Source organism: Diabrotica virgifera, chromosome 6, assembly GCF_917563875.1.
Source record: "Diabrotica virgifera virgifera chromosome 6, PGI_DIABVI_V3a".
In the NCBI taxonomy this organism is placed as follows: Eukaryota; Metazoa; Arthropoda; class Insecta; order Coleoptera; family Chrysomelidae; genus Diabrotica; species Diabrotica virgifera.
In genome coordinates this window covers 8,005,137-8,031,304 of record NC_065448.1, presented here as the reverse complement: position 1 = coordinate 8,031,304, position 26,168 = coordinate 8,005,137, and the positions used below count along the sequence as shown (strand labels likewise).

The following is a 26,168-nucleotide window of genomic DNA, read 5'->3' as shown; positions in this document are numbered from 1 at the left end:
TTAGATTGTTAAAATTTCTGTATATGTTACAATATTTAAAAATCAGATGACTTCAAGGATGTGCATTATCGCCGATGTTGTTACTTATATTTTCCGACATTCTTCGGATGGTTTCTTGTGAATGTTTGGCTCATAATGAAAAAGGAAAGTTCATTCTACAAGAATTTATGTAAGTAAAGCATAAGTGTCACTTAAATCAATTTACTTACTACTAACTGTTACTGTTACTAAAAAGAAACAGATGCTCGTTTGGTATTCATTGATCTTGAGACAGAATATGATAAAGTTCCTCAAAAGATTCTGTGGTAGCGTGTGGTAGGCACTCAATAAGAAAAGAGTTCCCTGTGAATATGTAGATTTTGAGAGACATGTATGAGGGAGTAACAACTAGGGTTTGAACAGATGCAGAAAAGACTGATAAATTTCATGTGGGAGTAGGATTGTACCAAGGCCTTATTTATTCTCATTAGTTTTGGATCAGATAATAGTGAAACAACAAGGTAACATTCCCTAATGATTATCTAATGTATGCTGATGATGTAGTCACAGTATAAAGGGAAACAGCAAAATCTCTTCTATGTCGGCACTTTGATCTCAAGAAGTAATACCGGCAGTACGCAATTGGTAATTCACCAGTGGTGGATGCGGGTTTTCCCTGTTAAAACCCGTACGTTTCTACGCGACTAGCAATGCAAGAGTGGCGGTCTAGCGACTAGGAACCTTGCGCGGTCGCCATGCGCGTTGAAAGATTTTAGCTTAAAAACAGCTTAAAACAAAAACTGGAACAGTGAAGACAAGCTCTTCAGGAAAAAGGTTTAAAACTTAGTAGGGCACAAACAGAGTACTTGTAATGTTCATTTAAAGATGGCGTTAAAATACCACAAATAAAATGATATTTAAAGTGAAGAAATGAGTTTGAAGAAATTGATGAAACCGAGGTTTATGCTTGGATACAGTGTGACAAAGATAATAATCCAGGTTATCAGCTCCTCACGAGCTTCGATATTGTCAAACTAGTTTTGAGTCATCTCGGTACGTCACAACCCGATTCGTTTGTAAATGAGAGTCAGACAAAGAAAATGATGTGACGATATCAATGAAAAGAATAACTAATCAGGAGGCAGAGGAAGCTGCCAATGTTTGACTACCAGTGATTCCCAAAGTGGTCTATATCGACCCCCAGGGGTCAATGGGAACCTGCAAGGGGTCTACGTAGGCGAAAATAATAATTGGGGGTCTATGAAATAAAAATAGGGGTCAATGGCAAGAACCGCAATGGATGACATTGCAATGCACTTGGTGAAATTGAAGAAACGGATGTTAAATTACAAGAGGAATTTGGAATAAGCACCAACGACGAACTTGGCAGAGTTTAGAAACGGATATCAACAATCTTGGCTTCACATACCTACCAGTTACTTATCTAGTATTATGTTCCCATTTGCCTCCGTCTATCCACCACTGCCGATGAGGGGGGCTCTACTGTACTTGACTTTAAAGACTTGCTGTCATATTGGTCATATTTGAAGGTTGGTGAACTGCTTTGGCCATTTGTTTTGGTACAGCATCTCATTTAATGTATCCAAACAACTAGACAACTAGAGAATCGACAAAGAAAGGACTGAAGATGAATTTCTTCTTCTTCTTCTCTTCTTTCTCATAATCCTTAGTACCCTTCAGGGCGTCGGATAAGATGAATTACAGTAAAACAAAAACTATAACCAATCAACAGGAAGAACTAATAATTACAGTGGCACAAACAAGAATAGAACAAGTAAAGAGTATAATATTATACAGGGTGTCCCGAAAAGCTTGCTCATAAATTATACCACAGATTCTGGGGTCAAAAATAGGTTGATTGAACCTCACTTAACTGTATACAATAGTGCACACAAAAAAGTTACAGCCCTTTGAAGTTACAAAATTAAAATCAATTTTTTTTTCATATATCGAAAACTCTTCGAGATTTTTCATTGAAAATGGACATGTAGCATTCTTATGGCAGCAGAATCTTAAATAAAAATTAAAGTAAAATTTGTGTACCCCATAAAAATTTTATGGGGTTTTTGTTTCCTTATACCCCCCCAAACTTTTGTGTATGTTCCAATTTAATTATTAGTGTGGCACCATTAGTTAAACACACTGTTTTTAAAACATTTTTGCCTCTTAGGACTTTTTCGATAAGCCAGTGTTTATCGAGATATTTTGAATATTTATCGAATCCATCACATATTTGTATATGGTTAACTACGATTATAGAGACCTGTTAATAATCTGAAAATGTAATATTTATAATTTACATTTTTAGGTATATTTTGAAAAAAAAAAGCCACATCTCGATAAAAGGTGACATCAAAAAAAGACTAAGAGGCAAAAAAGTTTTAAAAACACTGTGTTTAACTAATGATACCACAATAATAGTTTAATTGGAACGTACACAAACATTTGGGGGGTTTAAAGGAATAAAACTTCCATAAAATTTTTATGTAAATATGTATATTAAAAAAGAAGCCGCATCTCGATAAAAACTCGCTTATCGAAAAAATACTAAGAGGCAAAAAAGTTTTAAAAACGTTGTGTTTAACTAATGGTATCACAATAATGAATTAATTGGAACGTACACAAAAGTTTGGGGGGTTTAAGGGATCAAAACCCCCATAACATTTTTATGGGGTGGACAAATCTCACTATCATTTTGTTTTAAGATGATCCTGCCATAAGAATGATACATGTCCATTTTCAATAAAAAATCTTGGATAAATCCAATGTCTTCAAGAACTGCACTAGCGATCATTGCTCCTTTTCTACTCGATAATCCAATTCGGTCTATTGCAGTCAAAGGTAGGCGGTGTAGGCGTAGAGTGCTTAGGGGTATTAGGGGTCCTTCTCATAGGTCCTTCTGGACCTGGACAAATTTACCTGACGGTGGGGTTTAAGGTTGTTTAAATTAAATAGCTATTTTTTTAAGTGCATTTGAAGCTATTTTTAGTCGTTTGAAGCATCATGTTTCATTTTTTTTAGGGGTCGGGAGGGGGGCTAAATATTAAAATAAAAAAAAATAAAAATATCACTATTCATTCTAGACTCTAGACTCTAGACCATTTGGCAACTTTCTTCACTACAGGCATAACAAAACTAGAGAACCGACCCACCCTAATGTTTAGGTCAAGGCTGATTAGAGATAGGTGAGAAGTGAGAGATCCCATTTTTAATAATCTCCATGCTGAAAGATACAACGAATAAGTAAACTGCTTCTGTTATACAACCAGTTGATAGTTGAACTTGCTTGATACATCCAAATCAAATTTTAATACTGTTATAACAACATTAAATTTATATTAATTCTGACAGATCACTAATAAAAATAGATACGTATCGATGCTTCTACGTCAGCCACGGTTTTTTCGGCGATGATAATGAAAAAAAATACGCCTTATCACCAGCAATTCATTAGCGAGATGTTTCATGTTTGTTTATATTTACAAAAGCTACCAAACAATATTTTTTGTGTTTTGTTTCAACGTCACTCTTTTAAAGGTCACTCAGTTGTTAAAAAAGATGTTTTCTTTCGAACGTACATATTTAAAAAAGTGGGTTCTATTCGAATGATACAATTGATGTGACAACAATGTGATTTACTGGTACACAATATACAACAATGGACGATTTTAAAGTACGGTATGTATGTATGTGCGAACTGTGGACTTTGAATGTTGTATCTCGCTCTTGACTGATGAGGTGATAAAGCGAATTGGTAAATAAAGAAAACACATAATATTTCGGTTCTTGACGTAATGTTATAATCTTTTATTAATTATTCTGATGGATATTACAAATATTCCTTCTATATTTGCGAAATTCCTCTATTATTCTTCATTGGATGTTGGTGATCATCATTGTGTGAACAGTTCTAATCATAGTCTCCAAGCGACTGTGACAAATTTGTTAGATGTGTGTAAGATGTCCTGAGCCCACGGTTATTTTTCTTTGTCTGTTAAAGATCCTTTTGGATTAAAGATGTATCCCGTCTTCATCCTGTACGAAGACAGTGCATGAGTGCGACTTCGGTATATCTTCCCCTTACAAAGCCCCTAGAGATGCCCTGTCCAGTCCAAGACCTTACCGAACCTGAGATCCTACTTCCGAGATTTTTTCATTTGACCTTGGCCTTTTTGGACTTTTGGCCTTCTGAGTTTGTTTGTGTTTTGTCATAGTTTCTAACGACTTTGATGACATCTATTTTGACATTTCAGCGTCCTCGATCCTTGATGAAATTGGCCTTGATTACAGCCTTGTTGGCTTCTATGTAATCTTGACCTTGTTTCATCAGCTTGATGATTTTGTCTTTAGAGATGCCGGATAGCTTTACAGGCTTAATCGCTTCGTCCGTCCTCATCGTCTTCTCTAACACTGATACTTTTGACAGACTTTGTGGTTCCTTGCCTTTCTGCTTGCGAGATCGCTTTAGAACTTCTTGGCCTTTCGGAGTTTATATTTTTTAAAAAATTCTCAGCCCTTTAAGATTTGTTTAAGGGGTGCACAGTCCTAAAGGGTCGTTTAAACACAGCGATAAATCAAACAACTTATCAAGGTCAATCGAGTTGTTGCAACTTATCATTGTGTGTAAACGGTGCATCGCACAACTTATCAAAGTTGGAGTTGGGTTGAAGGTGGTATCGCATTGAATCGCAGCGTCTAAACAGCGTTTCAACTTGTCATCACAACTAGTTGCTGTGACTTATCGTTGTGTTTAAACGACGCTTAAGACTTCATGCAAAACTGGAATTAATTATTTCGTGTGAAGTAGCAGTATTCAACCCAGGAGGTGAGGCTAGGCCTAGAATTTTGTATTTATGCGTCTTTTGTCTATTCTGTCTGTATGTAACTAACTATTCTATTTTATTAACTAACCTATTCTAACTTCTTCACTTATGCCAACTTCGTACTTCTTACTTCACAGTGCCAACCTATAGAATAGAGCCCCTTTCCTACTACATATCTCAATATTTTTTTATGTTTCACTCTTCATTCTTCGGGTTGATACGTGATACCCTACTGTATAGTTGGTGTCTGGGTCTTCTGTGCCTTGTCGGTCTTTTTAGTCAAGACCTTTTTTTCATTCAATTTAGGAACCTGTATAGGAACCTTTCGGATACGTAGGTATGCGGGAATATTCACACCCTACCTTATAACGTGGTAATGCAAGTGCAAATGCAAGCAAGATCATTTAGGATAAAACTCGGGGAAGAAGATGAAGACTAAAATTTATTAAAACTGAAGCAGAAACATAAAGGTAGAAGAAGAAAATTGACAGACACAACATTTAGAGTTACGTACACAGTAATAGATTATGAAAACTTCGTATGATATAATCTCATATTTCTATATTTTCGAGTCTTTGTGAGGACAACCTTGATGAATCAGTGTTCAAATAGTGTTATCAAACGATAATAAATCATAAAAAGTTAACTTTAAAAAAATGTCGTAATTTAAATAAAATATATGAATCTGTATCATTATCATTCTTGGAAAAGTACTTTATATTGCGAAAAATATTATCTTGATGGTGGAAAATAATCACGTACACTCACTTGAGGTATCCTCAAATATCTCCAAATTTTCTACAATAATTTTCGAAGAAAAATCTGTAAAAGTATATTAATTTTTCATCACGGCGCACAGTGGTTCCAAACGCCGAAAACGTGGTCATGAACCTTTAAACGCGTATATTGTTTATATATTTTGGAATTACTTTCGTTCTTAAGGGTTTTTGGTATCGCTGATTACGAATCTGGCATTATTTTTTCTGAAAAACAAAATGGCGGATTCAACAGGGCGGAAAGAAATTGAAAATATCAATCAAAAAGGAAATTTTTTTGCCAAATTTGGTAGCTTAAGGTCGCTGATTACAAATCTAACTTTACTTTTTTTTTTTTTAACAAAATGGCGGATCCAATATCGACGAAAGAAATTCGAAAATTTTATTTTAGCCGCATTTTTGTTTAAAATTTTATATTATAAGGGACTTTTGAAACTGCTGATTAACAATACATTTTCTTTATGAAGAACAATATTCAGAACCTATTACTTATGTACAACTGCCCATACATACTCAACAATCGCCAGAATTATGTAATATGCGTCATTTCCCACTTTTGTATTCAAACAACTGCCAGCAATGCATAGGCAATAATTATTATAGGCAGCTAAACCAAAGTTATTCTGTATCTCCGTACTATATATTTTAAGATTAATAAACATTAGTCGCGGAATTTTGTACTTTTTGAATGCATCTTTACAAAATTTTAATTATTTTAAGTATATTTTCACTATTTATGCATTAACAAATTTAAGGCATTTATTGTTAATAAATGTTGATTTAAGTTACATCTTACATTACTACATACTTAAAAAAGAAGAATCTGCTTTACAGCGATAAAATTGATAAACTACAAAACATTTTACAGCGTTTCCAATATAGCGTTCTTTTTCACTTTCTCTGCCGACCAAAATAACCCCGGACATGACCCACTTGTTCCTGAGTTGTGAACCAGAATACATCCAGTCTGATCGTCATACCTGCGTATTAGGACTCTACGATAGTATGAGAAAACAACTGTAAGCATGAAAATCCCTAAATAGGGACTCCTTTTTTTTTGCCTCATGACCACGTTATCAGCATTTGGAACCACTGTGCGGCGGTGAAATCTTCAAAATCCTCAATTCGTTTGCTCTTATATAAAACGTCATTTCATTAAACTCTCATGCAAAAATCAGACTGATGTTTATCACCAACTGGGCATTTTAATGAGTGGAACACGAAGAACATGTCAAATTACAGGAATCATGTTGGTTAGTAATAGCAGTCTGATTTTTGCATGAGAGTTTAATGAAAGGGTAACAAATCAATTGCAAGTTATGTTCGACAAAATACATGGGACGTTTTCGTAATCTGACTTTCCAAATTTTTAAACTCTTCCACAATTAAAACTTCCCCTGTTCCAGTGCCCGTACATCAAAGTTTGTCCGACTAGACACCGCTAAGCTATTAACAAATTTTCAGCTTGCTATTAATCAACTTTTTTCATGGTACGCGGGTTCCAGGCCTAATACTCATTCTACTGTGACCGAGTCTGTATCCTAATGTTGTTCTGAAGCTATTTCCTTGTGGCATTTTTATAATTACGTATTTTTTATGGGAAATAAGCCACAATTTTACTAAAAAATGAATTTATTAACGTTTCGAAGCCCAAATTGGGTTTCGTTGTCAAAATACAAAATACTATTAAAATAAAACAAACATGTTGTTGCTAAGTAAAAAAATTCTTCTAATAATTTATTTAATCTGACTCATTTATATTGGCAATTCAGACGTATATTATACATTTTAAAGTAGAAGACTTTAAAATGATATCGCCAATATTTATGAGTTGCGTTCCTGGGACGACTTTACTAAAAGATAGTTCATTCGATTACATGAAATCAATCCCAACTCAAGAATATCCGTTGCAAAAAATCATAGCATGTGATCTGTCTTTAAAAAGACAACCAAATGCAACGATGACAGTAAAATTCTCGCGTTAGAGATTCCATAGTAAATCACGAGGGAAAACCAGGAAAAAACCTCGTGATACTATCCCGACATCGTAAGTATTTGGTCTTACATTTAATCTACCTTCAAAAAACTAATACCAAATTCTGACTTTAATATGTTTAAATTATAAATAATATTAATATTACATAGATATACAATAAGTAATACTAAATAAAACTTGTACTAACTCGATATGTTATTGACTTACTAATCGTGGTATTTTCTTTCTATTGACTTCCTCTTTCAGTATGGGTAACCACATCCTACTGCATTCTACCGAGGAATTTGCGACACAATTGGTTTCATTTAGCATAATTAGAGCCGCTTCTTTGATTTTTCTCTTTTTACTATCTGATTCTTTCAGGACTATACTTGAATCTCTCCACTGGACTCTATGTTCATTATCCCATGCATGTTGACATATCTGAGATCTATCAAATTCTCTGTTTTTAATATAAGACTGATGTTCACTTATTCTAACGTTTAATGGTCTTGATGTTTCACCTAAATAAAATTGTTCGCATTCACAAGGTATTCTATAAATGCAATTCTTTGTTCTTTCTTGTTCATTGTTAGGTTTAGTTTTAGATAGAATAGATCTCAATGTGTTTGTTGTTTTGAATGTTGTTGAAATGTTGAATTTATTTCCTATCGTTTTAAGTTTCTCGGATAGTCCTTTTATATATGGTATTGTTATTTTCCTCGTATTATTTCTTGTGAATGTTGTAGGATCACGTTCTAAGTTGTTCTGTTCCATTCGATCTAATCTTGTCAATTCCTTATTTATAAACGATAAAGGATAATCATTTTTTAATAAAACAGATGTTAACAATTGTTTTTCTTCTAAAAATGAATTTTCGTTAGAACAAGTAATTTTGGCTCTATCATATAAGGATTTAATGATTCCCTTTTAACGTTGATGTTGTGATTTGATTTGTAATTGAGATATCTGTTGGTGTGTGTTGGTTTTCTATACACTTGAGTCTCATATCCAGTATCCTTCTTTGAGACTAAAACATCGAGGAAAGGCAAAGTGTTATTGTATTCCTTTTACATTGTAAATTTTATTGTCTCTTCTTGATCGTTTATAATATTCAGGAATGTATCCAACAATTCTGATCTATGAGGCCATATTGAAAACACATCATCTACATATCTCCACCATACTGTGGGTTTTAAATTTTGTTTAGAAATGATATTAGTTTCGAAATCCTCCATAAATATATTAGCCAATAATGGAGATAAAGGAGAGCCCATTGCTAGACCAAAATTTTGTTTATAGAATTCATTATTTAGTTGAAAATAGGTATTATTAGTACATAATGTCAATAACTCCATTATAGCTGATACATTTAGTTTTGTCCTAGTTGTCAATGTATTATCATTTTCTAACTTCGTTTTAATTATGTTTAAAGTTTTATCTAATGGCACATTTGTAAATAAACTGTTTATGTCAAAACTTACTAAAATATTATTTGGATTAAATTCAATATTTGTTAATTTGTTTAAAAAATGTTGTGTATTTTTTATAAATGTGTCATTATTATTTGCAAATGGTTTTATAATATTTAATAAAAATTTTGAGAGCTCACTACAACGAGAATTGATGGTACTACAAATGGGTCTAAGTGGAATATTCGCTTTATGAATTTTCGGTACTCCATAAAAATGTGGTGTCTTACTGTAATGAGGTGTCATTAATTTTCTTTGATAGTACGTTAGATCATTTTTAAATTTGAATAAAGTTTTATAAATTTTGTTTTCCAGTGTCTTCGTTGGATCCTTCGTTAATTTGGTATAAGGTCCATTTGTAATTAGATCTGTAATTTTGTCCTCATATTGTATTTTATCCATTATTACAGTTGCATTTCCTTTATCTGCTGGTAGGATTGTTATGGAGTCATCATTTTTTAAAGTTTTTAAAGCTTTCATTTCCTCTTTGCTGATGTTCTGTTCAATTTTAAATTTTAAATTCTGCATTTGGTTGTCTTTTTAAAGACAGATCACATGCTATGATTTTTTGCAACGGATATTCTTGAGTTGGGATTGATTTCATGTAATCGAATGAACTATCTTTTAGTAAAGTCGTCCCAGGAACGCAACTCATAAATATTGGCGATATCATTTTAAAGTCTTCTACTTTAAAATGTATAATATACGTCTGAATTGCCAATATAAATGAGTCAGATTAAATAAATTATTAGAAGAATTTTTTTACTTAGCAACAACATGTTTGTTTTATTTTAATAGTATTTTGTATTTTGACAACGAAACCCGATTTGGGCTTCGAAACATTAATAAATTCATTTTTTAGTAAAATTGTGGCTTATTTCTGTATCCTAGTTGTAGCGATTCCACATCCTCTATTATTTCATCCATTAGCATATTGAATAGAAATGGACTGAGGCTGTCTCCTTGCCTGATTCTTCCTGGTGTTGGTATGTTGGCCGTAGTGGTGTCGTTTGTTTTAATTTTTGTCGTGTTGTTATTGTTCATCTGCTTTATGTCTTCCACAATGTTTGCCGGTATCCTTTTTTTGCTTCATTTTCTGTAATATATCGCTAAGTCTGACTCTGTCAAATGCTTTTGTTAGGTCTACAAATCAAATGTATGCGGGTTTGTTATATTCATATATAGTTTATTAGTCATAGGACTTTAAACAATTAAATTATTAATTACAAATTCTTGCCCAAAAATTCAGATTATCATGTCGAAGATTTAACGGGTCAAAATATCCAAATCAGTTGTAAAATCTCATGGACCTCAATCGGCAACGAAACCCCTCTTTCCCCTAGACTAGTACTTGTTTACCTTATTTTGCTGTACTTATCGTGGACATCTTACGTTGATTGTAATAGTCTCTTTCTTTGTTACAGGTAGACATTAACTATGGAAAATATTGATGGTTACCTGCACAAAAAGTTCAAGAAGCAAGTCAACGTCGATACGAAAATCCAAAATGACAAGGAAAACAAAGAAAGCGCTCCTATGGAGCAGGGCGAGGAAAAAGCTGACCAGAAAGAAAATCAAAGAGAAGCTGAGTATTCGCACGAAGAATATGCATTCGAAAAGAATCAACAACGGTCAGACAATAACCAAATCGTGCCAAATCAAAGTACAAAAAACAGTACCGTAAACAGCTCTAACTGTTACAAGTCTTCCATATCAGTAGGGAATCCACAATCTTCGAACTCTTACATATCATATGTAGTTTCGAAACAACCAGACCATCATCAACCAACTAGTTTTGATATTAAATTTAACAACCAACAGACCAACTATACTACAGTTATTAGTAAGTCTTCCATTTTGAATGTATATCCTACCAACAACTTCAAGTATACGACGGGTGATCAGTACATCCCATTTCCATCAACTACACCCCAAGAAGAAACGAAACCCGAGGAACTATTGGTGCCTAAACCAGACGAGCAAAGAAACTCCGGTGGCAAATACGTCTGTCCTTATTGTAATTTAGTCTGCTCCAAGCCTAGCGTACTACAGAAGCACATACGAGCACATACCAATGAGAGACCATACCCTTGTGAGAGTTGTGGGTTTTCCTTCAAAACTAGATCGAATCTTTACAAACACTGCAGATCGAGAACTCACGCCAACAGACTAATGGGTACGAAAACTCAAGAAGGTACTACCGAACCAGACGTTCCTAAATCATCTAGTTACTCTCCTACCAACTTAGATGATCTACAGAAGCCTTACAAACCTAGATTTCACACTAAACACTTCGACAACATCCCGTCTGAAAGTGTAGAAGACGAAGAACATTACGGTCCAAACTCCACGTCAGAATTTGTTTCCCACCATATTAACGAAATTATCAGTAGAAATAATTCTATAGTGAGTTCCAATGATCAAGGAGAATTTCGATACAGCAAAGAACCTGCGTATGAGAGATCAACGGACGAGCCTTTGAATCTAACGAAAAGTAGGAAACGTTCTATGAGCGAAGTAACTGAACCAGTGATCCAAAAGAGTCTGATTAAAGAACTGTTATTAAAGAACCTCAGTGCTTCGGATATGCAGTGTCCGTATTGCAAGATGATCTTCCAAACTGTCACAGAATTGGATGTACATAAATATAGAAGCTGTAAAGGCAAACCTCATGGTGCTAAGTATACCAGAAGTAGTTCTGTGAATGTTGCATCGATTTTAACACACAACAAAAATGCTTTTGATAATATTCCTCAGATGCAGTTTCCTTTGAACTCACCTGGACCATTTTTAGGAAAGACCAGGTTAATAGAGAGCGACAAGACCAAGTCGTTCTCGTTTGACAGTGGGAACATGCCTTTGATTAGTCCAGGGGAACCATCACCCTCACCCAACTACCTGCTATCTCCTCTTCCGTTTGATCGCGACAAAAAACCAGGAGTCAAATTATTTGGTGGTGAAGTTAAAGTGCACTCATCAGGTGAAACCAAAAGCTTCAAAATCGATGGGTCAGAAGATAAATACGAGAAGGAAGTGAATTATATTGATTACGGTAGTAGTTTGAGTGAAAATAGAGTTGTTAAAACTAGTCTACAGTCGGGAGGAACAGTGTTAACCAATACAACAAACTACAAACCAGACCTAAAAACTCCTAAAGACGTCATAATGATGTCACCTAGTGTGGACTTTAATAAACGTATTTTTACGTTTGATAAAACTCCAGAAGTGTTGGAAAGTATGCAAGATTCCTTAGTACGACCTAGAGCTTTATCTGAAACGTCGAAATCGTACCCAGATGAATCTAGTCCTTTGTACAAAAACATCATGGACTTCAGTCAAAAAGCTCTTAAAAAGTTAACTCCTAATATAAAGCAGCCTACCCTTAATGTTCCAAGCAAAACCATTTCTATCATAGAAAACGTACCTATTAAACCAATTACCAATCAGATGATCCTAGAACCTCGACCTGAACTGAATATTCTAAGTCCTAAACCTAAACTAACGCCAGATGTTTCCTTCAATGAATCAAAACCCAACTTGTACAATCCTCTTAATCTGTTCGTAAATGGAAAAGTTGTTAGACACGTACCTGGCATGCCTGGACCGGTAGTTGCTGCAGAAGCTCCACCTGTTGAATACTCTAGCAACATTATAGCTGTTGCTAGGACGGTTCAGCATAGTATGGCTCCTCTCTCTCCGCTAGTTGTGGACAAGACACCTCTAACGCCCTTGATAGTAGACCGGTCTCCATTAACTCCTAAATTAGCTGAAATCTATACACAGCAAGAAAAAAATGGTACCCGGTTTTTTCTACAACCCGACAGATTAAAGTCTCCAAATAATTTACAAATGGAAAGAGTCTTGGTAAAATCATCGGGAAACTTCCTACAACCTGAAAAGTTCAATGAAAGAATGAGTAGGTCACCTAAATCAGACAGTTCTGAGACGAGCACAAAGACCAACAAATCTCTAGAACAGTCTTTAGAAACCAAATCAGTTGAAGAAGTTAAAAAGTTCATTAGACCTAACAGTTTGGCCCTCAAACCGACGATGGCTTCTCTGAAACAACACCACGGGTTAACACCGACCATGTTCAACCAGATTTTAATCAGTCCTGATACGCCAAGGGTAGCTAAGAAGTACGCCCAGCATTTTCTTCACGGGAACTACTTCAGCTACTTGGGGTTGAAGAGTTCTACGCGGCCCGTGTATTGCACACTCAACAAAACCCAACCGTTCTATGTACCGTACTTTAAGAAGCTGAGTATGTACTCAGAGTGGAGGCAGCAGGATACGAAGCAGGATAAGTTGTATGTGAGCAATTATGATTCGAGGCAGAAGGGACACAGTTACAGCATAGCTGGGAAGACGTCGCCCAATCTGATCATTCATTCTAGCTATAAGGTGAGTAAACTAACATATGCTTTTAAACAATTAAATTTTGTACTCTTCTTCTTTTTGTGTAGACACAACATGTCTGTTTTTGAATGTGCGTCCAGGAAGTTGTCGTTCCATCGTTTTCGTGGTCTTCCCACTGATCGTCTTTCTATTGTGGAACTGTCCCTCGCCATCTTTACTATTCTATTTGTTGTCGTATTCTTTTTGTTCTGTCTGTGTCAGGTCGTGCTGCAGCGGCGTGTGTCATTATTGTAAATTCTGCCTCTGATTTCTTTTCAGATATTTTTATTCCTCCATAATGTTTCATTCACGTATCCTGCGGATCTGTTTGCTCTATTCATTTGATCTTCCACTTCTGTGTCGAGCTTTCCGTAGCTAGATAGTGTGATGCCTAAATATTTAACCTCCATCGCTTGTTCTATTATTTGACCCTCCAGCTCCAATTTACATCTTATTAGATTTGCTGTTATAACCATGCATTTTGTCTTTTTTTGGAAAATTAACATGTTAAATTTTCTGGCGGTTATATTAAATTGGCGTAGCATACGTTGTAAATCATCTTCACTTTAAGATATTAGTATTGCATCGTCTGCATAGGCATATCAGATTATTTTAAGTTGTTTTTCTCCCATTTGGTATCCTTTTTCATTCTTACCTTTTTATTATTTCATCCATGATCAGATTGAACAATGGAGGGCTCGGGAAATCCCCCTGTTTTATTCCATTACCAACTTCAAATGAGTCGTTTAGTTCTTCTTCTACTTTTACTTTTATTGTGTTGTTATGGTAGATATTTTTGATTATTTTGATTATTTCTAGAGGTATCTCTGTGTAACTGTTTACGGCGTTTACAAATTCTAAAAATATGACTGGTCCATCGAGAAAAGTTTTAATTAATTGCTTCTATTTTAGTTTGTTGTTTCGGAAACTCTGTCGAAACAATCAGAAAAAGAGGATGAACCACAGAAGACTAACACCATTTTAGGAGGCTATGAGTGTAATGAAGATTACATTTATGTGAGAGGAAGGGGTAAGTGTTATTTCCCTGCCCTAGACTATAAGTCCATGAGGTACTATTATTTTTCCGTTTATAGATAGGGCTCAAAGATTTTAATTTTTAACACTACAAAAAGAACTGTACCTACGAGTGTTTATTATTTACTGTGACACGAAAAAGCCAGTCAGAAAATTAAATATTAGAATGAATGGAACTATTTTTAATAGATAGACACAAATTCTCGCATTCGCTGACGATATAGTTACACAGAGTGGGCAGAAGTAGGAGAGACATGGTGCAGTGTTTTACAAGGCTTGTGGACGTGGTAAGTAAATTAGGACATGTGGTAAACGAGGAAAAAACCAAATATATGTTGGTTTCTAAAAACTCCCGAAATATCCAAAAGAGAATTCAAATTAACAACCATAAACCATACCTTTGAGCAAGTCAAGGAATTCGCATATCTTGGATCGCTACTAAACGTAATAAACACGACAAGCAACGAAATAAAAAGACGCAGAGCAATAGCAAACAGAATTGTTCATGGTCTCCAGAAACATTTAAAAAATAAAAATATAAAAGCTCAATATATATTATGCTTCTTTTCATGAGCATTTTTCAGTGCGTCACAAATGATAGAAAGAAAGGAAAGTCCGTGGTAATACACATTTATGACATTTATTCTAACATGACATTTTAGTTAAATCTGACAGTTGTCACATTTTATTTGCAATTTGGCATAAAAACAAATTAATTCTGTTTATTGCATTTATAAAATGATATTTTCTTTGATTTGTATAGTCTTATAAATTGTACAGATTATATTCGTAGATATATTATATATTTCGTAAATAATTATTTTTTTCGGTTATAGCGCCATCTATCGATAACTGGATTAAATATTATAAATGTCGTAATTACCGACGTGCGTTTTTTCTGTCACATGCAATTTAATGCGTTAGAAAGAAATCGAAAAACTGTGACGCACTGAAACATCATCATGAGAAAAAGCATACAAGACCTTAATAAGACCAGTTTTAATGTATGGACTGAAACGTGGATCTTATCTCAAAATGATGAAATGAAATGGTATTTTTGAGAGAAAAAATCTTAGAAAGATTTTTGGGGCCGTAAATGAAAATGGACTATGGCGTCGAAGATACAACTTTGAATTGTATCAGTGTTTTACTTACATATACCGATTCAGATACATATTGTGAAATTCGTTAAAGTGCAGAGGCTTAGATGGGCTGGACACATTGCTAGGATGTCAGGTCACGAATACACAAAGAAATTAACATTTTTAAAACCAGAAGACACAAGAAGTAGAGGACGACCCCGTAAAAGATAGATTGATGATGTGGAAGAAGATCTAAAGATTTTAGGGGTCAGAAGATAAAGGGAAGTTGCCAGGAATCGACAGGAGTGGCGACTTCTTGCGAATAGGCCAAGATCCACAACGAATTGTCGAGCCACTTATGATGATGACGAAAAAGAAGATTTTCTCGACAAGGAAGCAGACTAGATTATTTTAGAAAATGTTATCGAATGCAGAATGTTCCGTAGGAAATCTGAATAAGCTTTAATGTAGATAAAACGAAAACAAGGATAATGAATAAAAATTCCTGTGTAAATTACAGTTTTCAAGTAAAGTTAAGATCACTTTAGAGATATCTCCATTAATTACATATTTTCAACTCCGCTATATACAGGGTGTCGAAAAGATTGGTCATAAATTATACCAGAGATTCTGGGGTCAAAAATAGGTTGATTGAATCTCACTTACCTATATACAATAGTGCACACAAAAAAAGTTACACCCCTTTGAAGTTACAAAATAAAAATCGATTTTTTTTCATATATCGAAAACTCTTAAAGATTTTTTATTGAAAATGAACATGTGGCATTCTTATGGCAGTAACATCTTAAAAAAAAATTAAAGTGAAATTTGTGCACCCCATAAAAATTTTATGGGGGTTTTGTTCCCTTAAACCCGCCCAAACTTTTGTGTACATTCGAATTAAATTCATATTGTATTACCATTAGTTAAAAACAATGTTTTTAAAACTTTTTTGCCTCTTAGTGCTTTTTCGATAAGCTATTGTTTATCGAGATATTTTGAATATTTGTCGAATCCACCACATATTTGTATATGACTAAGTACGATTATAGACCTGTTAATAATCTGAAAATGTATTTATAATTTACATTTTTATGTATATTTTGAAAAAGAAGCCACATCTCGATAAAAGGTGACTTATCAAAAAAAGACTAATGCCTGGTTGCACCAACAGATCTTAAGCTCCAGCTTAGCTAAGCTCTACTTTTAGATAGGGCCTCCTTGAGTATCACTTACGTTGCAACATTATTTTAGATTCTTACATTATTATCAATTATATCTATTATTTATTATGGTATTCTTGTTGTAATATATTATAATTATGTTATATAAATTCTTATGATATTCTCGACTTAAGCTTAAGATCTGTTGGTGCAACCGGGCATTAGAGACAAAAAAGTTTTAAAAAGACTGTGTTTAACTAATGGTACCACAATAATAGTTTAATTGGAACGTACACAAACATTTAAGGGGTTTAAAGGAGCAAAACCCACAGAAAATGTTTATGTAAATATATTAAAAAAGGAGCCGCATCTCGATCAAAACTGGCTTATCGAAAAAATACTAAGAGACAAAAAAGTTTTAAAAACGTTGTGTTTAACTAATGGTACCACAATGATGAATTAATAGGGACGTACACAAAAGTTTGGGGGGGGGGGGTTTAAGGGAACAAAACCCCCATAAAATTTTTATGGGGTGGACAAATTTCACTATAATTTTGTTTTAAGATGTTTCTGACATAAGAATCATACATGTCCGTTTTCAATAAAAAAATCTCTAATAGTTTTCGATATATTGAAAAAAATCGATTTTCATTTTGTAACTTCAAAGGGCTGTAACTTTTTTTATGAGCACTTTTGTACTAAGGTAAGTTAGGTTCAATCGAACTATTTTTGACCCCAGAATGTACGGTATAATTTATGACCAATCTTTTCGGGACACCCTGTATAAGGCGACCCCTGGATGCTAATAGAAACAAACAGTAAAAAATAACAGCATTTAAAATGATAATGCACTAAGAGCGGATTGAATTACTACCAAGCAGATCTTTTGATATAATAGATCAAGGACAAAAACTGATCTGCATAGTTAAACATAGAAAATGGCATATGTTGATCGTGTGATGAGGGTACCACACATATTCTTCAGGTTACACTGTAACTGTAAGATAACTACGAATCTTGTGACTAAAATATGTAAAACAGTGTCAGAACAATATTAGAACTGTTGTAAACAAATTTAGCAATAACCCAGTCCTCACTGATAGCCAACATGCAATAAATATATGATACTACAAGAAGGAAGGTTCAATTTTAATATTTTTAATTTTTTTTAGGACGGGGACGCTACGTTTGTGATCAATGCGGCATCCGATGCAAAAAGCCGTCAATGCTTAAAAAACACATTAGGACACATTCTAACGACAGACCTTATACATGCAGCCACTGTAATTTCAGGTAAGGTTTTCTATTTTTTAATATAATTGATTTACGGGCTCCATGACCTTTTAAACTTGATGAAAAGGGTCTTTTCCTGGAAAATATTTTCCAATGCATGTGCAGTATGACATGATTGGTTCCCATAGTTAAGGCAGTCTCTACATAGCTCCTTCTAGCATCTTCGTTTCGGCCTACATCTACACATAGGTCCACAATATTTGTCATTATAGCAACCCTCTTCATCTTCTAGGTCTGCCTAACGTTGGCAAGTTGTTCATGATCTTCAGCTAATCCAAATAGTTGTTCATCACTGCGTATTCCTGTCTAATCGCGAATGTTTTTGTGCCATGATATCTGCTTCCTCTAATTCCTCTTCAGCCGTCGATTTTACTTTTCATGATAAGTTGAAGAATTTTCTACCAGTCTCATCAAAGAACATGCCTATATAGGTATGAAATTTTTCTAATTTCAATAGTTTTCAGTAATTCACGAACGACATTTGCTCTATTTAACACAGGTTCGTTATCTGCACTGCATCATTGTCCAGGGTATTCAGAGGATTCTTCTATGTAGCCACATCTTAAACGTCTTTAAACGATTAATCGTATCAGCTCAGGTCTGGGTGCCATGTAACAGCAAACAGCACTGACCAAATATAGCACTTGATCATTCTTTGTCGTAATTTTAGGTTTACGCTGTGGTTGCAGAAGAATTAATTCATTTTTAGAAACGTTGTGCGAGCTGTTATAATTCTGCATTTGATCTCTTTACTTGCATTTGATACATTAAATTTATAACATCTTAATCTGTTTTATAGCTTCAAGACCAAAGGCAACCTAACAAAGCACATGAAGAGCAAAGCTCATTCCAAAAACTCGACAACTAGCACTGGATCGTCCTCTTCTTCGGCCCAACAAAGCGCTCAAAGCTCAGAGTCCGATACTGATGACAGCGGAATGGATAGCAGCGGTAAGCTTTGAATTTTTATCATAATTAGTACAAAAATTATATACCATTACTGTTTTAAGACTGGGATAATTAATTGATAATGTAGACCATTCCTAATTTCTAAAGTAGAAGAAGTAGCCAGCAAGAAAGTGACGATTATCCGTAAATCTCAACTTCTTGGGGATTGACAATCCTTCTTCTTGTGCTAATGGTCCTACAGTCTGAGTCTCAATAGCACCTAAACGTTCTGTTATTTGAACATCCATCTACTATTTGGTTTTGCGCGTCTGTTCTCACTCCACTTCTTCCATTTTAGGGTTTTTCTGCACACTCAACTTCGCTACAGAATCAGCCCTAATGAGAAGACCCCCTAGATATAATAAAAACTATTAAAAACATCTATCACAACAACAAAATGGAAGTCAGAGTAGATGGACAACTTACAGAACCTATAGATATAGGCAGCGGAATAAAACAGAGGAAGACTCATTGAGTCATATGCTCTTCAATTTAATCATGGATGAAATCATTAAAACCGTCAACAAAGGAAGAGGAATAGGAAACAAAGAAGTAAAAAATACTCTGTTACGCAGACGAAGCAATACTAATAGCTCAAGATAAAGATAGTCTGCAAAGATTAGTCCACATATTTAACATAAGAGCAAGCAACCTTCCATAGAGGTATCAATCCGCCAATGAACAAGCAGAATTGCTTATAAAGAGGGAGACAGAAGAAGAATTTGAAGCCTAGCAAATTCGGAGAGGTGTGTACATTTGGTAAAGTTTATGGTTTGATTTGGATTACCATATCCCATATTCCAGCAAAAATTCTATATTATTTCAGTTGCAACAAAAAATTTGTGTAACAGGATATTAAATTACAACAAACAAGTTATGATGACCTCGTTAAAGGCTCTATGCCTCTTCAACGAATGTTTGCTCCTTTTTGGGAGGAGTCCTGATTGGGGTCAAGAGTAGACGTTGTGTGGAGCAGTGGGCAGTGGATATACGTGTTGGTAGAAGCAAAGGATAGAAAGATAGGACAAGTTCTTGAGAACGATTTGATCAGCGTGTTTGTCTTATGGTGGCTACTAAGTTTAGAAGCTTAGCTGGCAGAAATTGATTTTTTGGGGGGATTTCTGGTGAGTATTTGCCCTTGGCGATGGTTTGATGTCTTGAAAATCTCTTTTGCTCTTCTGTTCGAGCTTTAGATAGTTCTTAGGGTGTTTGGCTGAGAGTTTGGATGCGATTTTGAATTGTAGGGATGTTTGCTACTTGGTGTATTTGTGCTGACGGATGGTTACGGCGCTTGTCCATAATCCTGTTTACTCTCCATTTATTGCAGTACCTGACGATGGAGTCAAGGTGTTCTTGGGCCTTGTTGAATACATAACGTTTCCTTCCTTTACGGTAGGGAGCTCCTACAGGTAGTGTCATCATAGTATAAAAGAATGTCTTTTGGGGGGGGGGGGGGGAAGGGAGGCGATAGTATTGAGTCCTGCGGAACTCCTGCTTGAGAAGTGAAGGAAGTTGATAGTTTGGTATTTTACTTCGAGAATAATCTTTATTGCATTTTAATATTTGTGTTGTAAAGATAATAAAGTTTTCTATTTATTTCCAGACGAATCTACACGGCAACAAGAACACGAAGCAGCTTACGGTCTTCTGTCCCTTTCCCAGAAACCATCGCAACCTTCCAGTGGAGAACTATCGCGCGGTCGCAGTAAAAGCCCCACAGACACTTTTATGACCACCGAAGAAATAGCTCATGTTTCCAAGGCAAACTACGCCAAAAATAAAATCTTGGACGAGCAAAATACATCGCGGAATTCAGGTTTCAAAAACGTGGAGGTCAGTAGTATGTCTACTGCGGAAGAAACCACGGAAAGTCAAAATTATAGGATATATTTAGGAATGGGAAGTGGAAGTAGGCCGTTAACGTACCCTTATACGACTATTTTAACGGTGGAAAAGGAAATGATGCCATCTCCGAAGATTATCGAGCTGGACTCGAGAGTATCAGAAAAAACTCCTGCTCCGCCAGAACAAAAAAGCATAAAACAGTTCCATGTTATCCAAAAATATGTACCTCAATCTAAACTAAGTCCTAGACTACCTGAAAATAACGTTCCTGTGTCCCGAAAAGTCGAGTACAACTATTCTCCTCCAGAAGAACCGTTAAATAACACCAAAACTACAGCAGCTTTACCCAGTAGACCTCTTCCGACTCTTAAAATCAACGATGTTGTCGTTAGCAACGAAAACGCGCCAGATGCGAGGAAAAGGAAGGTTTCTGTGACGTATTTTCCTTACAAACGAAAAGTGTCGAAGAGCGATGAAGTCATGGACCTCTCCATGGCAAATAACCACGAAAAAATAGTTAACGGTGTTGTAGAAGAAAATATATTGAACAATTTTAGGCCTATAGAAACCCAAAAAAACGTAGCCAACGAAATCTTTAACGCGTTGCAGAAGCCTGCGCCTCCTCCTAGGTTAGAAATCAACGAAGACATGGAGGAATACCCACCACCTACAAAATCCTTCGAATTATCGACGAACAACAACGGTGCTGTCCTCATTGTTCGACCTATGACGTCGGAACTACCCGAAGATCAAACGCCGTACAACGAAGAATCGGCCAAAAGTGGCGATTTTGATAATAGCGCGATGGAGACGTTGGCCGATATCGCCACGAAGCAGGTGAAATTGGAGAAAAATACTTTGGCGAAAAGCGTGGCTAGTGAGTTTCTGAAGTTGGCAACGAAGATTGAGAACGCTGATGGCTCCATTAATTCCGTTAATTTTGGACCTATCAATAAAGATGTCAACGATATAATCGTTAAATCCGAGGGGAACAAGAGCTGTACTATATGTTTGAAAAGTTTCAACAAACCGTCACAACTTAGGCAAGTATTTTTTTAAGATTGAAATTTTTTTGTAAGAATAAATCTGAATGGGTATTTGTGCGCAGACGTTAGTATGTATTTACGAATATGAGTGAGTATCAGTGAATGAACAAACTTGAGAGAGCATATGTGCCCAGAAGTGAGCATACAGCAGAGCTGTATAAGCGTCTAAGAATTAATCTGAACGAGTGTTTGTAGCGGTTATGCTACTAATTAAATTAATCCCATTAAAATTCCATTAATAATATCCCTCAAGAAATTCCTTGTAATACGCCCGCGATCGATTCACAAACATTTCTCTACGCACGTGCGAAAACCTTGTTGGATTGAAACAAAATCGATTTTTCGATTGAGTTGTTAGTTGGGTCAAACTCTTTAAGCAAACATGCCGTGTTTTTTTAAGTGGCGGATTTAAAACGAAATTTGGGATAACAATGAAATATAATATATAATTAAAAGGAAAGCCAACATCAGTAAATACCATTTGAAAAATCTACTAAATCAAAAGTAAATATCCCTTTGGACTTCTCCACATAATAGAAGTAGATTACCGGGGCGTGTCTTCATTCTTATCCCAAATTTTGTTTCAAATCCGCCACTTAAAAAAAAACACGGCGTGTTTGCTTAAAGAGTTTGACCCAACTAACAACTCAATCGAAAAATCGATTTTGTTTCAATCCAACAAGGTTTTCGCACGTGCGTAGAGAAATGTCGTTTGTAAATCGATCGCGGTCGTATCACAAGGAATTTCTTGAGGGATATTATTAATGGAATTTTAATGGAATTAATTTAATTACATAGTAGCGTAACCGCTACATATTCGTGCGCAGAAGTGAGTATTAATGAGTATAAGTGAGTATGAGTGGTTAAAAAAATAAATACTACGAAGACGAATGAGGATCTTTTCCTAGAAGTAACAATTATGAATATGGGGGATTGTATAAACACATAAGAACCAATGTGGATGAGTATTAGTCCATACAAGTGTGTAAAAACGAATTTCAGTGAATATATTAGTACTTCAAAGTGAGTATTTACGAATATGAATGAGCACATGTACCTAGAAGTGGGTGTTTATAAATTTGTATAACTATAAACGCATAGAAATCAATCTGAATGGGTATTTATGCGCAGGAGTGAGTATTAATGAATATCAAGCAGTATGGGTGGCTAGAAGATCAATTAGAATGAATATGAATGAGAATATTTGTCTAAAAGTGACCATTTATGAATATGAGAGACTATGTACCACTATAAGGGCATAAGAACAATATGAATCAGTATTCATGTGCAGAAGTGAAGTGTATAGAAGAGCATATTGAGTGTGTATCAATGCTTAAAAGTAGATAACAACAAAAATAACTGAGTATAATAGCACATAATTGTATAGACGAGAGTTGAATGAAAATGAGAGTATATCATTGCTCAGAAGAGTATATTAAGTAATATTTAAGGGTGAATCACTGCTTAGAAGGGAGAAAGGATGAAAAAGGAGAAATAATGAATACGGGAGAGTACATATATTAAAGGTGTACCACTGCTTAGAAGTGATTAACAACAAAAATAACTGGGTACAGTTGCATAGAATTGAGTAAGAATGAATAAGAGTGAGTAATCAATACTTATAAGTGAATATTTGTGGATAAGCGTGAGTATGAATACTTATATTTACGTCTGGAAGAATATGACCGACTAAAAATTTGAGTGAGTATGGGACCGTTCAAGTATTACGTAACGGAGGGGGGGGGTCAAAAATCTTCAAAAATTGCGTTGCGCAATAGTTAAACGCCCATTAGAGTGCGTTACGTAGGGGGGGTCAAAAATTGCGTTACGCAATAGTTAAACGCCCATTAGAGTGCGTTACGTGGGGGGGGGTCAAAAATCTTCAAAAATCGCGTTACGTAATACTTGAACGCTCCCCATGAATAAGTACTTTTTATAATTGACAGATTTCTATTAATAATATTTTTCTTTGTAGGCTTCACATGAATATACATTATCTAGAAAGACCTTTTCGCTGTGATTCGTGCTCGGTCAGTTTTCGAACCAAGGGACATTTACAGAAACACGAGAGAAGTGCTAGTCATCACAATAAGGTAGGTCCAAATACAAATACATACACATTTATACATCGTTTGAAAATAGTTTCTATTCTTGTGGGATCGGTATTCGCCGGAGGTGCCGCAAACGTTCGGATAGAATTAGCGTCTCTTGTAAAGAAAATGAAGTCGACTTTACTAAGTAACAACCCAAGTAGCACAATAAAAACATTTTAGTTTTATTTAAGGTTTATAAAAGTTTTATTGTGGTAAATAAGAAGATAATGGTTTTAAAGTTACCTTGTAGATTGCAGCCAGAACTTTAAAACTGTTCAGCATTTGTCACTAGTTTTAAAGTATCTAATAAGAGTATCAAATAAGACTAATTAATTTTAATAGATAATTTGTCTTATTGTAGTTTTAAAATGGTTTATTCTCAGTTCACTTTAAAACTAATCAGTTTTATGAAGAACTTCCGGACTGTTTTATTAGATTCTAGTTTGTTACCTTTTAGTTTTATTGCAGTTTTAAAAATTCTCCTATGACTAATAAAACCTATTATTAAAACTACTTGATCTCAAGACTATTATGTGTTCATGTTACTAAAACCTATGTCTTAAAACTATTTTTTTTAGTTTTCTTTAAAGTTGCTTTCTTAAAAGCAATTAGTAGGCTATATTAAAACCAAACGCTCTTAACTGAATCAATTTGGTTATCGTAAAGACTAAACTATGCTTTTTGTTATAAACAATAAAACTAAACTCATCCCCTTTTCTTTCATGTCCAAAATGGTCGGCCATTTGTTTTAGAGCGCAATAGTGGTGTAGTGTTTTGTAAAAAGTGGAAGTACCTACAGTTAGTATGGAAGAAATAAGTCGCAAGTACTTAAAATATAAACGAACTGGTCATTTTAAAAGAAAAATACAACACACACAGCACTACGACGCCTCGATTTTAGGTTAGATTCACATTAAAACCGAGTGGCATTATTGACAGCAGCATTAAAACTAAACGGTTTTAATTCCAAGGCAACCTTGCTTTTATGTAGGTAGGATATATGCTCTTGGAAAGGTATAAAATAAAAACATTTGATCTTAACAATTCTTTGTCGATAGACCAAATAGTTTTATTTGGATTTCGGCCATATTGTTTTCTGGAGATGCTGAAAGCCATGATAGATTACAATATAAGACTTACATAAAAATTATAAATAAGCGTCTTAAAAACATAAATTCGATTTATTTTAACATTAAAATTGTAGATAAAATTATTTTTCTTTTAAATTAATATTTTTCGGATGTAAATTTTTTTATTATTTTTATTTTTTAATCGCCAAAAGTCAGAAATTTTAGTTGGCGTGACATATTTAGACCTATTTTTGTGAACAAACCTATTATCAATAGGTTTGTTCGTAGTACGATCCAATCGATCAGCAACCGTTGCCAACCATCAGACGCATGCGCAGTTAACAGTTAGCGCTGCGCAGTTAACAGTTTGAGTTCGTAGACTACGAACGCGCTTGCGTCTGACAGTTGGCAACGGTTGCTGATCGTTCTACGAACAAACCTAATATAGTTGGGTGCGCAAGTGTTTTTCTACCTTGACAGTCCGAAATAACCAAGTACTTTTTATTATTTTATGGTTACAAATACGTATCTACCTATGATAACACATGTAAAAATTTGTTGGCCTATATGGAGTATATGGGTTTAAAGAATCATCTAATATGGTAAATTGTCTTTAAAAGTCTCCATTTAAGAAACCTAAGAAAGTTTGCTATAAAGTTGCCTGCACTTAATGTGTCTTTTAACATGGTTTTAAAAGCACCTTCACAGCAACTTTAAAACCAGTTGCTTAAGAAAACAAAGTTTTAGGAAGGTTTTTATTTTTATTGACCTCTTTCAGAGTGGGCCCTTTGATTCTGAAAGCGGTTTTATTGCAACCTTAAAGTTTACTTAAAAACCAAATGGTTTTAATTTTAGTTTTATTCTACAGTTTTAAAGCATCCTTAAAAGACTTAATAAACCCGTTCTGTGCTACTTGGGAAGACACACACACTACATATTACACTAACTGATTGTGAAATCAATAGTACCATGCCAATGACCAGAACCGGCGCTAGGGTATGAGGCGCCCGCCTGTAAAACTAGCATAGGCGCCCTTTGGTTTCTTTTAAATTAGTATTTTGTATAGCACTAGCAGAAAAAAAGCTCATTTTGGCGCCCCCAAACAGGGGCGCCCGCCTGCAGTGCATCCCTTGCAGTCCCGTTATCGCC

At 34.9% G+C, this 26,168-nt stretch overlaps 1 protein-coding gene across 2 annotated transcripts in view; it reads left to right on the top strand.

Moving 5' to 3' along the window:
• The window catches only part of LOC114349472 (uncharacterized), a 120,720-nt gene that overhangs the window by 85,284 nt on the left and 9,268 nt on the right, over positions 1-26,168 (top strand). For both annotated transcript variants that reach the window (XM_028299855.2, XM_028299856.2), the window contains exons 2-7: positions 10,471-13,450; positions 14,357-14,474; positions 17,897-18,017; positions 18,817-18,968; positions 20,569-21,853; positions 23,832-23,949. In XM_028299855.2, coding sequence (XP_028155656.2) covers positions 10,484-13,450; positions 14,357-14,474; positions 17,897-18,017; positions 18,817-18,968; positions 20,569-21,853; positions 23,832-23,949 — 4,761 coding nt within the window. In that variant the 5' untranslated portion in view covers positions 10,471-10,483. The remainder of the gene's footprint in view (positions 1-10,470; positions 13,451-14,356; positions 14,475-17,896; positions 18,018-18,816; positions 18,969-20,568; positions 21,854-23,831; positions 23,950-26,168) is intronic.